Raw genomic sequence first — 14,169 nt, forward strand, 5'->3', positions numbered from 1 at the left:
GGAGGGAGGTAGGGAGAGAAGGAGGGAGGTAGGGAGAGAGAGGGGTATGCAGAGCGAGGTGAGGTGAGTGAAGTGGAGAGAGGCCGAGAAGGAGGGAGGTAGGGAGAGAGAGTGGGAGGAGGAAGAGAGAGGGGTATGCAGAGCGAGGTGAGGTGAGTGAAGTGGAGAGAGGCCGGGAAGGGAGGGAGGTAGGGAGAGAGAGTGGGAGGAGGAAGAGAGAGGGGTATGCAGAGCGAGGTGAGGTGAGTGAAGTGGAGAGAGGCCGGGAAGGAGGGAGGTAGGGAGAGAAGGAGGGAGGTAGGGAGAGAGAGGGGTATGCAGAGCGAGGTGAGGTGAGTGAAGTGGAGAGAGGCAGAGAAGGAGGGAGGTAGGGAGAGAAGGAGGGAGGTAGGGAGAGAGAGTGGGAGGAGGAAGAGAGAGGGGAATGTATGCAGAGTGAGGTGAGTGATGTGGAGAGAGGCAGAGAAGGAGGGAGGTAGGGAGAGAGAGTGGGAGGAGGAAGAGAGAGGGGAATGTATGCAGAGTGAGGTGAGTGAAGTGGAGAGAGGCTGAGAGATAATGAGGGAGAGCCCACCATCAACAGTGCTGAAGGGTCAAGCTATAGAGATGAAAGGCGGATTGTCTATTACAGTGCCAGGAGGTCCGGGGGAAACGCGGTCAGGGAGCAGGAAGTCTTTTCTCTCTCTCTTTCTGCATTCTTTCCCTGGGGGGGGGGGGGCGGGGGGACGCGGTCCCTGGCTTGGCTGACAAGCAAGCGTTGAGGCAAACTGGAACAAACAACTTCCTGACAACGTATTGCCTTTTGCTCTGTTGCAGCTCTGGTGTCACGTTTCAGCCCAAGCTGTAAAAGGGTTGATATTCCATCCTGTGCCTTGTTGTTGTTTTACAGAAATGAAGGTTTCTCCATCAAAGTACAGATTATACACCACTTGAACTGACTTACAGCAGATTTACTGTAGTGCAAAACACTGAGAGTTGGGGACAGTGTACCTACCTCATGTGGTGAAGTGATTGCAGAATGACCAACCATCTGACGTGTTTCTCTCAGTGGTGACGTACTGTTTTTGTGAATGTATTTTTCTTGTGAATGTCTCAAATCAAGGAAATAATTCATACAGTAATTTATAGTACATGTTTTTTTTCTAAATAGTAGACAATTAACTTACTTACGTTCTTCTGACATGAAATACCTGCTCAAGGTTAGTATTGAATGATGGACACCCTTGAGTCTCTGAATGCCTTGAGGTCTGATCAGTAACCTACTGTAGGTTACTATGTGATGAATGTCCCTTTAGAGAAAAACATCAACGTTTTAGGATATGCATCCATCCAAGATTTGATGAGTCATCCCCTAGGTACTGATTACATAGATTTTGAATACATGACACAGCTCTCTCTACTCCTTTTTTCTGCCCACCTAACCCCTCCAAACCAGCCCAAATATAAATCTATGGTCCTGCCAAAGGAGAATGGAACATACTGCTTTCTGGGAGATCATATTTGTGGTGCTCTTAATCCGCTGGTTGTGGGAGGCACATGGATTGTATTTGTGTCTAAATATAGCCTCTGTGCAACCCTGTCCTCAGTTAAAGTACAAGCTGATAATCTATGTTTAAACGGATGTGGTCTGGTCTGGTTCTAATGATCTGCCGTGCCTGTGTCTGTGTCAGCCAGCCAATCCGGGATCACACAGAAAACAGACCAGGGGGGACTGGACATTACAGTATAATCCCCTGACAAAACTGAACAGAGACAAAAAAAGGAGAGAGTATTCTGTAGCCATCACTTGGTAAACAGAACATTTATCTAAATACAACAGTGGCACCGGTGGAGCTTCCATTTCAATCAAGGCTCTTGACTCTTGAATGATGAAGAAAAAGACTGATGAGAATGCAGCCTTGTCGTTTGTCGTTGTTTATTTGTCTTGGTTCAACCCCCAGAATGAGTATCCACATCCACACAGATCCCAGATCAGTTAGAAGGCAGCATCCCCATCCTCCGCTTCCATTCCTCCCCCTCTCCTCTCCTCTGCTATGCTCCTATGCTCAATGCCTCTCCACTCCATAGGTAAAGGCAAGTAGTAGCTCCAGCTGAAAGAGACCACAGTCACTGGATTGTCCAGGTGTAAGCAATATGTGAGTACCGGCCTACTGGGAGTAGCTCCAGCAATATGTATTGTCCTCAGGCAGGGCAGCTAGTGGTATAGCATGGAGCTGGGCTGTGTGTCCCCAGGCAGGGCAGCTAGTGGTACAGCATGGAGCTGGGCTGTGTGTCCCCAGGCAGGGCAGCTAGTGGTATAGCATGGAGCTGGGCTGTGTGTCCTCAGGCAGGGCTGCTAGTGGTACAGCATGGAGCTGGGCTGTGTGTCCCCAGGCAGGGCAGCTAGTGGTACAGCATGGAGCTGGGCTGTGTGTCCCCAGGCAGGGCAGCTAGTGGTATGGAGCTGGGCTGTGTGTCCCCAGGCAGGGCAGCTAGTGGTACAGCATGGAGATGGGTTGTTTGTCCCCAGGCAGGGCAGCTAGTGGTATGGAGCTGGGCTGTGTGTCCCCCAGGCAGGGCAGCTAGTGGTACAGCATGGAGCTGGGCTGTGTGTCCCCAGGCAGGGCAGCTAGTGGTACAGCATGGAGCTGGGCTGTGTGTCCCCAGGCAGGGCAGCTAGTGGTACAGCATGGAGCTGGGCTGTGTCCCCAGGCAGGGCAGCTAGTGGTACAGCATGGAGCTGGGCTGTGTGTCCCCAGGCAGGGCAGCTAGTGGTACAGCATGGAGCTGGGCTGTGTGTCCCCAGGCAGGGCTGCTAGTGGTACAGCATGGAGCTGGGCTGTGTGTCCCCAGGCAGGGCAGCTAGTGGTACAGCATGGAGCTGGGCTGTGTGTCCCCAGGCAGGGCAGCTAGTGGTACAGCATGGAGCTGGGCTGTGTGTCCCCAGGCAGGGCAGCTAGTGGTACAGCATGGAGCTGGGCTGTGTGTCCCCAGGCAGGGCAGCTAGTGGTACAGCATGGAGCTGGGCTGTGTGTCCCCAGGCAGGGCAGCTAGTGGTACAGCATGGAGCTGGGCTGTGTGTCCCCTGTGAGACTCATGTGAGCCTGTGAAGCTGCTATTTTCTTCCTCTCTCTCTCTCTCTCTCTCGCGCTCTCTCTCTGTCTCTCTCTCTCTCTCTGTCTGTCTCGATCACAATTCAATTCAATTTCAATTCAGTAGACTTTATTGACATGGCAAGTTAAATTACTTACATTGTCAAAGTATACTGTACATATAACAACAAATATATGATTGGCTGTAAGATGATTGGCTGTAAGATACTGAGGACTGTGCTGAGTTCAATGTCTGGTTGGCTGTAAGATACTGAGCACTGTGCTGAGTTCAATGTCTGGTTGGCTGTAAGATACTGAGCACTGTGCTGAGTTCAATGTCTGGTTGGCTGTAAGATACTGAGGAGGACAGAGTTCAATCTCTCTGTATGTGAAGAGGGACTTAGTACTGTATTAAGGAAGAATCATTCTGTACTTGCTTGCATGTATGTTTTCTACAGAAGTAACTGGAGCTATCTCTCTCTCTCTCTCTCTCTCTCTCTCTCTCTCTCTCTCTCTCTCTCTCTCTCTCTCTCTCTCTCTCTCTCTCTCTCTCTCTCTCTCTCTCTCTCTCTCTCTCTCTCTCTCTCTCTCTCTCTGTGTGTGTGTGTGTCTTGCAGCATCCTGTTTGCAGACATTGAAGGGTTTACCAGTCTGGCGTCCCAGTGTACTGCCCAGGAGTTGGTGATGACTCTCAACGAATTGTTCGCCCGCTTCGACAAGCTGGCCGCGGTGAGAGCACACACACACACACACACACACACACACACACACACACACACACACACACACACACACACACACACACACACACACACACACACACACACACACACACACACACACACACACACACACACACACACACACACACACACACACACACACACACACACACACACTATAAGGCTGGATATTTACAGTACTCTGCCAAGCAACCGGTACATTTTAATGTCATACCAAGGACAAGCTCAGCTTCTCAGCTATGTGTTCTAGAAGACACGTAGAATGATTACTAAAACTTTCCATTAACGTATCTTTGTTTTATTTTTCTCTTAAGTTGCATGTGATCACCCTGTGTTGTTCCGCCCCCCACCCCCATTATATTAATAACAAACCGTCAAGCACACACACTAGCCTATTTTCTGTATTTTACAGTATACACAAACAAATGGGGGTTCCTCAAGGATTATTTGGGAAGGGTGATGCTTCTATGTGGAACCATACTGACCCAAAGAACACTTTGAACCCTTCAATGGTTCTTTGCGGTTCAAAAAAGGGTTCTTTCCTCTTTTAGTGATAATTACAATGTAGGGGCGGTGGCTCATTAGAATGTTTTGGGTTTGTTCACAGCTCTTTTTGTGCAACTGTGAGTGAGAATGTCATTCCAGTTTATCTAATCTGTTGTGCTATGCTAGTACATGTTATATATGACTATGGCCAGTGACGGTGTCTTGTGAAAGACTCACATTTGACCTTGTGCCAATTGAGAACGGTTGACTAAGTCAGTAGTTATCCATTCTCTCCTCAGGGACCCCCAGCCATTCCAGAGCTAGCACACCTGATTCAACTTGTTAGTAAACACAACAATAAAACCAGAATAAAAAACCCTGTATGGTTCTACAAAGAACCTTTGAGATTGAGAACGGTTCTTCTCCATAAAGGTTCTATAAAGAACCATTAAAAATGGTTCTATACAGCCTCCAAAAGGGTTGCAACCATAGCGGAATCCTTTTTTTGGTGCTATATAGAAGCTTTTTTTAATGGTTCTTTATAGAACCTTAGAAAATGGTTCTTTATAGCACAATACTGGTTCCATTTAGAACCTTATGAGCATGGTACTTTATAGAACCTTCAAAAAAAGGTTCCATATAGCACCAAAAAGGGTTCCGCTTTGGTTACAAAGAACCATTATTTGGCACTATATAGAAGGATTTGTTTATAGTGTGTAAAACAGCGATAATGGAGTGCAGTAGGACTTTCACCTTACAAAGCCATGTTGTTTACAGTGAGAATGAGGGAAATAATGGGACATAGTTATTAACAGTCTTTTACACTGCAGGGTATTTGTATTAAACAAGATAAAAACAAGTTATCTATTTATAACATACTGTATAAAGAGGGCTTTTTGCAGTACCAATTCCCAGAAAAGGAAGAACAGTAATTCCTTGAATATGCTTCCAGACCTCGACGTTCCTACTGGGAACAATACATTTCCGATGTCATTCATCACTAACCGATGTGAAAGTCCAAACCCTTAAAATATCTGTGGCATGAGGGATTTGGTATTTAGACTAGGTATTTATTCATAAGTGACAGTACATTATATAGGGGTAACAATGCACATACCACATACATACCACATACACTACACATACACTACCAGTCAAAAGTTTGGACACACCTACTCATTCAAGGGTATTTATTTATTTTTACAATTTTCTACATTGTAGAATAATAGTGAAGACATCAAACCTATGAAATAACACATATGGAATCATGTAGTAATCAAAAAAGTGTTAAACAAATCAAAATAGATTTTATATTTCAAATTCTTCAAATAGCCACCCTTTGCCTTAATGACAGCTTTGCACACTTTTGGCATTCTCTCAACCAGCATCATGAGGTAGTCACCTGGAATGCATTTTAATTAACAGGTGTGCCTTCTTCAAAGTTAATTTGTGGAATTTATTTCCTTTTTAATGCGTTTGAGGCAATCAATTGTGTTGTGACAAGGTAAGGGGGGTATACAGAAGATAGCCCTATTTGGTAAAAGACCAAGTCCATATTATGGCAAGAACAGCTCAAATAAGCAAAGAGAAATTACAGTCCATCATTACTTTAAGACATGAAGGACAGTCAATACTGAACATTTCAAGAACTTTGAACGTTTCTTCAAGTGCAGTCGCAAAAACCATCAAGCGCTATGATGAAACTGGCTCTCATGAGGACCGCCACAGGAATGGAAGACCCAGAGTTACCTCTGCTGCAGCGGATAAGCTCATTAGAGTTAACTGCACCTCAGATTGCAGCCCAAATAAATGCTTCACAGAGTTCAAGTAACAGACACATCTCAACATCAACTGTTCAGAGGGACTGTGAATCAGGCCTTTAAGGTCAAATTGATGCAAAGAAACCACTACTAAAGGACACCAATAAGAAGAAGAGACCTGCTTGGGCTAAGAAACACGTGCAATGGACATTAGACCGGTGGAAATGTGTCCTTTGGTCTGGAGTGCAAATTGGAGATTTTTGGTTCCAACCGCCGTGTCTTTGTGAGATGCGGTGTGGGTGAACGGATGATCTCCGCATGTGTAGTTCCCAACGTAAAGCATGGAGGAGGAGGTGTTATGGTGTGGGGGTGCTTTGCTGGTGACACTGTCTGTGATTTATTTAGAATTCAAGGAACACTTAACCAGCATGGCTACCACAGCATTCTGCAGCGATATGCCATCTTATCTGGTTTGTGCTTAGTGGGACTATCAGTTGTTTTTCAACAGGACAATGACCCAAAACACACCTCCAGGCTGTGTAAGGGCTATTTGACCAAGAAGGAGAGTGATGGAGTGCTACACCAGATGACCTAGCCTCCACAATCCCCCGACCTCAACCCAACTGAGATGGTTTGGGATGAGTCGGATGGCAGAGTGAAGGAAAAGCAGCCAACAATTGCTCAGCATATGTGAGAACTCCTTCAAGACTGTTGGAAAAGCATTCCAGGTGAAGCTGGTTGAGAGAATGCCAAGAGTGTGCAAAGCTGTCATCAAGGCAAAGGGTGGCTATTTGAAGAATCTCAAAAATAAAATATATTTTGATTTGTTTAACACTTTTTTGGTTACTACATGATTCCATATGTGCTATTTCATAGTTTTGATGTCTTCACTATTATTCTACAATGTAAAAAATAGTAAAAATAAAGAAAAACCCTTGAATGGTACTGTACATCGCAGATCTCCAGTTTTATCCCAAGTGTTGGAAAAATGTCAAGCCAGCATTCTGTAGCCTATATACTGTATATTGGTCAGGTTTTAAATGCTAAGGCATTATTTTAAATTTTACAATGAGCTTTTAGTTATTAAGCAGAGGCTTTTATCCAGAAAGACAATACAAAGTGCATTTCAATAAGCAGGCAAGAAACAACCTTATTGTATTCATGGTATGTAAAACCCTCTAATGTATAAAGGAAATGCTATTAGCACACTAACATATTCTGTGTGTGTGTGTGCAATACGTGGACTTGTATTGCTATCGTCGTGGGGACCTGAAATCCCCAAAATCCCCACAAGGATAGCAAAACAAGTACAATTCTCCCTCTTGGGGTCGTGGGGACTTTTCCCAGGTCCCCACAAGGACAATGGCTATTTTGGACATAGGGGTTAGGTTCATGGTTACAATTAGGGTAACAATTAGGGTTAGGTTTAGGGTTAAGAGTTAAGAGTAGAGTTAAGGTTAGGGTTAGGGTTAGGGGTTAGGGTTAGGGTAAGAGTAAGGGTAAGGTTTAGTGTTAGGGGTTAGGGAAAATAGGATTTTGAATAGAAATACATTTTAGGTCCCCACAAGAATAATACAACGTATGCTGTGTGTGTCAACAGGAGAACCACTGCCTGCGTATTAAGATCCTGGGTGACTGCTATTACTGTGTGTCTGGACTGCCAGAGGCTCGGGCTGATCATGCATCCTGCTGTGTGGAGATGGGGGTGGACATGATTGAGGCCATCTCGTGAGTATTACACGGCCAAATACATATACAGTGCCTTCAGAAAGTATTCATGCCCCTTGACTTATTCCACATTTGTTGTGTTACAGCCTGAGTTTAACATGGATTAAATATATTTTTCTAAAAACAATACCCCATAATGACAAAATGAAAACATTTAAATTTACATACAGTACCAGTCAAACGTTTGGACACACTTTTGACAGGTAGTGTAAGTATTCACTTGTCCTGCTGAAAGGTGAATTTGTCTCCCAGTGTCTGTTGGAAAGCAGACTGAACCAGGTTTTCCTCTAGGATTTTGCCTGTGCTTAGCTCTATTCCGTTTATTTTTATCCCAAAAAAAACTCCGATGACAAGCATACCCATAACATGATGCAGCCACCACCATGCTTGAAAATATGAAAAGTGGTACTCAGTGATCTGTTGTGTTGGATTTGCCCCAAACATAACGCTTTTTGTTCAGGACATGAAGTTTATTTCTTTGCCAGATTTTTGGTAGTTTTACTTTAGTGCCTTATTGCAAACAGGATGCATGTTTTGGAATATTATTCTGTACAGGCTTCCTTCTTTTCACTCTGTCATTAGGTTAGTATTGTGGAGTAACTACAATGTTGTTGATCCATCCTCAGTTTTCTCCTATCACAGCCATTAAAATCTGTAACTGTTTTAAAGACATCATTGGCCTCATGGTGAAATCCCTGAGCGGTTTCCTTACTCTCCGGCAACTGAGTTAGGAAGGACGCCTGTATCTTTGTAGTGACACCATCCAAAATGTAATTAATAACTTCACCATGCTCAAAGGGATATTCAATGTCAGCTTTATTTTTTTACCCATCTACCAATAGGTGCCCTTCTCTGCAAGGCATTGGAAAACCTCCCTGGTCTTTGTGACTGAAGGACCTTACAGATAATTGTATGTGTGGGGTACAGAGATGAGGTAGTCATAAAAAAATTATGTTAAACAATGTTATTGCACACAGAATGAGTCCATGCAACTTATGATGTGACTTTTTAAGCAAATGTTTACTCCTGAACGTATTTAGGCTTGCCATAACTAAGCAGTTGAATACTAATACTTATTGACTTTTCAGCTTTTCATTTTGTATTAATTTGTAAAAAAATTCTAGACACAATTCCACTTTGACATTATGGGGTATTGTGTGTAGACCAGTGACACAAAATCTCAATTTAATAAATTTTAAATTCAGACTGTAACACAACAAAATGTAGAAAACGTCAAGGGGTGTGAATACTTTCTGAAAGCACTGTAAACTGTCTATATTATATAAATGTGTATGTCAATGGAAAGCAACAGACCTGATCGGGTCTGGCTCTGTCCAGCACAGCTCACGGTAAAACACCCTCGTCTAGAAAGGATTTTTCTTCTACCCTGGTACTGGAGAGCCACAGGTTGTGCAGGTCTTTGTTCCAGAGAGGTGGTAGGAGGCATGTGTGCATTAGTTCCATTGTACTCTACTCCACTCCCAGTACTGAGAAACCAAACAGTTGGCAAGTTCAAATCAAGTTAATTCTATACCCGTGAAGAGGCACTTAGCCTAATTTGTCTGCAGAGGTTGATTCAACGACTGCTCTGAGGTGGTCCTGCCTTAGAACATTAGTTCTGACGTCATAATGTGGTTGGGATGATTACAGTATACCACCGGCCATATCTTATAAAGAAAGACCACACAAACGCATTGCCTCTCTCTCTCTCTCTCTCTCTGTCTCTCTCTCTCTCTCTTTCTCTCTCTCTCTCCCCTGAGTCACTGCGGTCAGTCGGTTGGTCAGGCGGTCGGTCAGTCGGTCGGTCAGTCAGTCGGTCAGTTGGTCAGTCAGTCAATCGGTCAGTCAGTCGGTCAGTTGGTCAGTCAGTCAGTCGGTCAGTCAGTCGGGCAGTTGGTCAGTCAGTCGGTCGGTCAGTCAGTCAGTTGGTTAGTCGGTCAGTTAGTCAGTTAGTCGGTCAGTCAGTCGGTCAGTCAGTCGGTCGGTGGGTCGGTCTATCAGTCAAGTGGTCGTTCGGTCAGTCGGTCAGTAAGTCGGTCAGTCAGTCAGTCAAGTGGTCTGTCAGTCAGTCGGACAGTCGTTCGGTCAGTAAGTCAGTCAGTCGGTCAGTCAGTTGGTCAGTCAAGTGGTCGGTCAGTTGGTCTGTCAGTAAGTCAGTCAGTCGGTCAGTCAGTCAGTTGGTCAGTCAGTCAGTAGGTCAGTCAAGTGGTCGGTCAGTTGGTCGGTCAGTAAGTCAATTGGTCAGTCAGTCGGTCAGTCAAGTGGTCGGTCAGTCAGTCAGTCAGTCAGTCGGGCATTCGGTCAGTCAGTCGGGCAGTCGGTCAGTCAGTCGGGCATTCAGTCAATCGGTCAGTCAGTCGGGCAATCGGTCAGTCAAGTGGTCGGTCGGTCAGTCGGGCAGTCGGTCAGTAGGTCGGTCAGTCAGTCAGTCGGTCAGTCAAATGGTCGGTCAGTCAGTCGGTCAGTCAGTCGGTCAGTCAGTCGGTCAGTCGGACAGTCAGTCGGTCAGTAAGTCAGTCAGTCGGTCAGTCAAGTGTTCGGTCAGTCGGTCGGTCAGTCGGTCAGTAAGTTGGTCAGTCAGTCAGTCGGTCAGTCAAATGGTCGGTCGGTCGGTCAGTGTGTCATTGGGTCAGTCGGTTAGTCGGTCAGTCGGTCAGTCAGTCGGTCGGTCAGTCAAGTGGTCGGTCGGTCAGTAAGTCGGTCAGTCAGTCAGTCAGTCAAGTGGTCGGTCAGTCAGTCGGTCAGTTGGTCGGTCAGTCAAGTGGTCGGTCGGTCGGTCGGTCGGTCAGTCGGTCAGTCAGTCGGTCAGTCAAGTGGTCGGTCAGTCAGTCGGTCGGTCGGTCAGTCGGTCAGTCGGTCAATCAAGTGGTTGGTCAGTCGGTCGGTCGGTCAGTCAGTCGAAAGTCAAGTGGTCATTCAGTCAGTCGGTCAGTTAGTCAGTCGGTCAAGTGGTCGGTCAGTCGGTCATTCAGTCGGTCAGTCGGTCAGTCAAGCAGTCGGTCAGTCAGTCAGTCAGTAGGTCAGTCGGTTAGTCGGTCAGTCAGACGGTCAGTTAGTCAGTCAGTCGATCAGTCGGTCAGTCGGTCAGTCACGTGGTCAGTCAGTCGGTCAGTCAAGTGGTCGGTCAGTCGGTCGGTCAGTCAGTCTGTCAGTCAAGTGGTCGGTCAGTCACTCAGTCAGTCGGTCAGTCGGTCAGTTGGTCAGTCAGTTGGTCAGTCAAGTGGTCGGGCAGTTGGTCGGTCAGTCGGTCAGCAAGTTGGTCAGTCAGTCAGTCGGTCAGTCAAGTCGTCGGTCAGTTGGTCGGTCAGTAAGTCAGTTGGTCAGTCAGTCGGTTGGTCGGTCAGTCGGTCAGTCAGTCAGTCGGTCAGTCAAATGGTCGGTCGGTCGGTCAGTTGGTCAGTAAGTCGGTCAGTCAGTCAGTCGGTCAGTCAAGTGGTTGGTCAGTCAGTCGGTCGGTCAGTAAGTCGGTCAGTCAAGTGGTCGATCAGTCGGTTGTCAGTAAGTCAGTCAGTCGGTCAGTCAGTCGGTCAGTCAAGTGGTCGGTCGGTCGGTCAGTCAGTCAGTCAGTCAGTCAGTCAGTCAGTCGGTCAGTCAAGTGGTCGGTCAGTCAGTCTGTCAGTCGGTCAGTCGGTCAGTCAAGTGGTTGGTCAGTCAGTTGGTCAGTCAAGTGATCGGTCAGTTGGTCGGTCAGTAAGTCGGTCAGTCAGCCAGTTGGTCAGTCAAGTGGTCAGTCAGTCAGTCGGTCAGTCGGTCAGTAAGTCAGTCGGTCAGTCAGTCAGTCGGTCGGGCAGTCGGTCAGTGAGTCCGTCAGTCAGTCGGTCAGTCAAGTGGTCGGTCAGTCAGTCTGTCAGTCTGTCAGTCGGTCAGGCAGTTGGTCAGTCAAGTGGTTGGTCAGTCGGTTGGTCGGTCAGTCAGTCAGTCGGTCAGTCAAGTGGTCGGTCGGTCGGTCAGTCAGTCAGTCAGTCAGTCAGTCGGTCAGTCAAGTGGTCGGTCAGTCAGTCTGTCAGTCGGTCAGTCGGTCAGGCAGTTGGTCAGTCAAGTGGTTGGTCAGTCGGTTGGTCGGTCAGTCAGTCAGTTGGTCAGTCAAGTGATCGGTCAGTTGGTCGGTCAGTAAGTCGGTCAGTCAGCCAGTTGGTCAGTCAAGTGGTCAGTCAGTCGGGTGGTCAGTCAGTCAGTCGGTCGGTTAGTCAGTCAAGTGGTCAGTCAGTCGGTTAGTCAGTCAATCAGTCGGTCAGTCGGTCAGTCAAGTGGTCGGTCAGTCAAGTGGTCAGTCAGTCGGTCGGTCAGTCGGTCAGTAAGTCAGTCAGTCCGTCAGTCAGTCGGTCAGTCAAGTGGGCAGTCAGTCGGGTGGTCAGTCAGTCGGTCAGTCAGTCAAGTGGTCAGTCAGTCAGTTAGTCAGTCAATCGGTTGGTCGGTCAGTCGGTCAGTCAGTCAGTCGGTCAGTCAAATGGTCGGTCGGTCAGTTGGTCGGTCAGTAAGTCAGTTGGTCAGTCAGTCGGTTGGTCGGTCAGTCGGTCAGTCAGTCAGTCGGTCAGTCAAATGGTCGGTCGGTCGGTCAGTTGGTCAGTAAGTCGGTCAGTCGGTCAGTCAAGTGGTTGGTCAGTCAGTCGGTCGGTCAGTAAGTCGGTCAGTCAAGTGGTCGATCAGTCGGTTGTCAGTAAGTCAGTCAGTCGGTCAGTCAGTCGGTCAGTCAAGTGGTCGGTCGGTCGGTCAGTCAGTCAGTCAGTCAGTCAGTCAGTCAGTCAGTCGGTCAGTCAAGTGGTCGGTCAGTCAGTCTGTCAGTCTGTCAGTCGGTCAGTCAAGTGGTTGGTCAGTCAGTTGGTCAGTCAAGTGATCGGTCAGTTGGTCGGTCAGTAAGTCGGTCAGTCAGCCAGTTGGTCAGTCAAGTGGTCAGTCAGTCGGTCGGTCAGTCGGTCAGTAAGTCAGTCGGTCAGTCAGTCAGTCGGTCGGGCAGTCGGTCAGTGAGTCCGTCAGTCAGTCGGTCAGTCAAGTGGTCGGTCAGTCAGTCTGTCAGTCTGTCAGTCGGTCAGTCGGTCAGGCAGTTGGTCAGTCAAGTGGTTGGTCAGTCGGTTGGTCGGTCAGTCAGTCAGTCGGTCAGTCAAGTGGTCGGTCGGTCGGTCGGTCAGTCAGTCAGTCAGTCAGTCGGTCAGTCAAGTGGTCGGTCAGTCAGTCTGTCAGTCGGTCAGTCGGTCAGGCAGTTGGTCAGTCAAGTGGTTGGTCAGTCGGTTGGTCGGTCAGTCAGTCAGTTGGTCAGTCAAGTGATCGGTCAGTTGGTCGGTCAGTAAGTCGGTCAGTCAGCCAGTTGGTCAGTCAAGTGGTCAGTCAGTCGGGTGGTCAGTCAGTCAGTCGGTCGGTTAGTCAGTCAAGTGGTCAGTCAGTCGGTTAGTCAGTCAATCAGTCGGTCAGTCGGTCAGTCAAGTGGTCGGTCAGTCAAGTGGTCAGTCAGTCGGTCAGTAAGTCAGTCAGTCCGTCAGTCAGTCGGTCAGTCAAGTGGGCAGTCAGTCGGGTGGTCAGTCAGTCGGTTAGTCAGTCAAGTGGTCAGTCAGTCAGTTAGTCAGTCAATCAGTCGGTCAGTCGGTCAGTCAAGTGGCCGGTCAGTCAGTCGGTCGGTCAGTTGGTCGGTCAGTAAGTCAGTTGGTCAGTCAGTCGGTTGGTCGGTCAGTCGGTCAGTCAGTCAGTCGGTCAGTCGGTCAGTGAAATGGTCGGTCGGTCGGTCAGTTGGTCAGTAAGTCGGTCAGTCAGTCAGTCGGTCAGTCAAGTGGTCGGTCAGTCAGTCGGTCGGTCAGTAAGTCGGTCAGTCAAGTGGTCGGTCAGTCGGTTGTCAGTAAGTCAGTCAGTCGGTCAGTCAGTCAGTTGGTCAGCAGTCAGTCGGTCAGTCAAGTGGTCAGTCAGTCAGTCAGTCAGTCGGGCATTCGGTCAGTCAGTCGGGCATTCGGTCAGTCGGTCAGTCAGTCGGGCATTCAGTCAATCGGTCAGTCAGTCGGGCAATCGGTCAGTCAAGTGGTCGGTCGGTCAGTCGGGCAGTCGGTCAATAGGTCGGTCAGTCAGTCAGTCGGTCAGTCAAATGGTCGGTCAGTCAGTCGGTCAGTCAGTCGGTCAGTCGGACAGTCAGTCGGTCAGTAAGTCAGTCAGTCGGTCAGTCAAGTGTTCGGTCAGTCGGTCGGTCAGTCGGTCAGTAAGTTGGTCAGTCAGTCAGTCGGTCAGTCAAATGGTTGGTCGGTCGGTCAGTGTGTCAAGTGGTTGGTCGGTCAGTCGGTCAGTCAGTCGGTCAGTCAAGTGGTCGGTCAGTCAGTCGGTCGGTCGGTCGGTCAGTCGTCAATCAAGTGGTTGGTCAGTCGGTCGGTCGGTCAGTCGGTCGGTCAGTCAGTCGAAAGTCAAGTG

The 14,169-nt window shown here is 48.0% G+C and overlaps 1 protein-coding gene across 1 annotated transcript in view; it reads left to right on the forward strand.

The window, feature by feature from the left end:
• Positions 1–3,042: 3,042 nt before the first annotated feature.
• The window catches only part of LOC311128750 (adenylate cyclase type 5-like), a gene marked incomplete at both ends in the record, with an annotated part of 52,517 nt that continues 41,390 nt past the window's right edge, over positions 3,043–14,169 (forward strand). The window contains 3 exons of the mRNA XM_084160999.1: positions 3,043–3,077; positions 3,689–3,800; positions 7,661–7,788. Of these exons, the coding sequence (XP_084017125.1) occupies positions 3,043–3,077; positions 3,689–3,800; positions 7,661–7,788 (275 nt within the window). The remainder of the gene's footprint in view (positions 3,078–3,688; positions 3,801–7,660; positions 7,789–14,169) is intronic.

Source organism: Coregonus lavaretus (genome assembly GCF_964263955.1).
Source record: "Coregonus lavaretus genome assembly, chromosome: 5".
Classification (NCBI taxonomy): Eukaryota; Metazoa; Chordata; class Actinopteri; order Salmoniformes; family Salmonidae; genus Coregonus; species Coregonus lavaretus.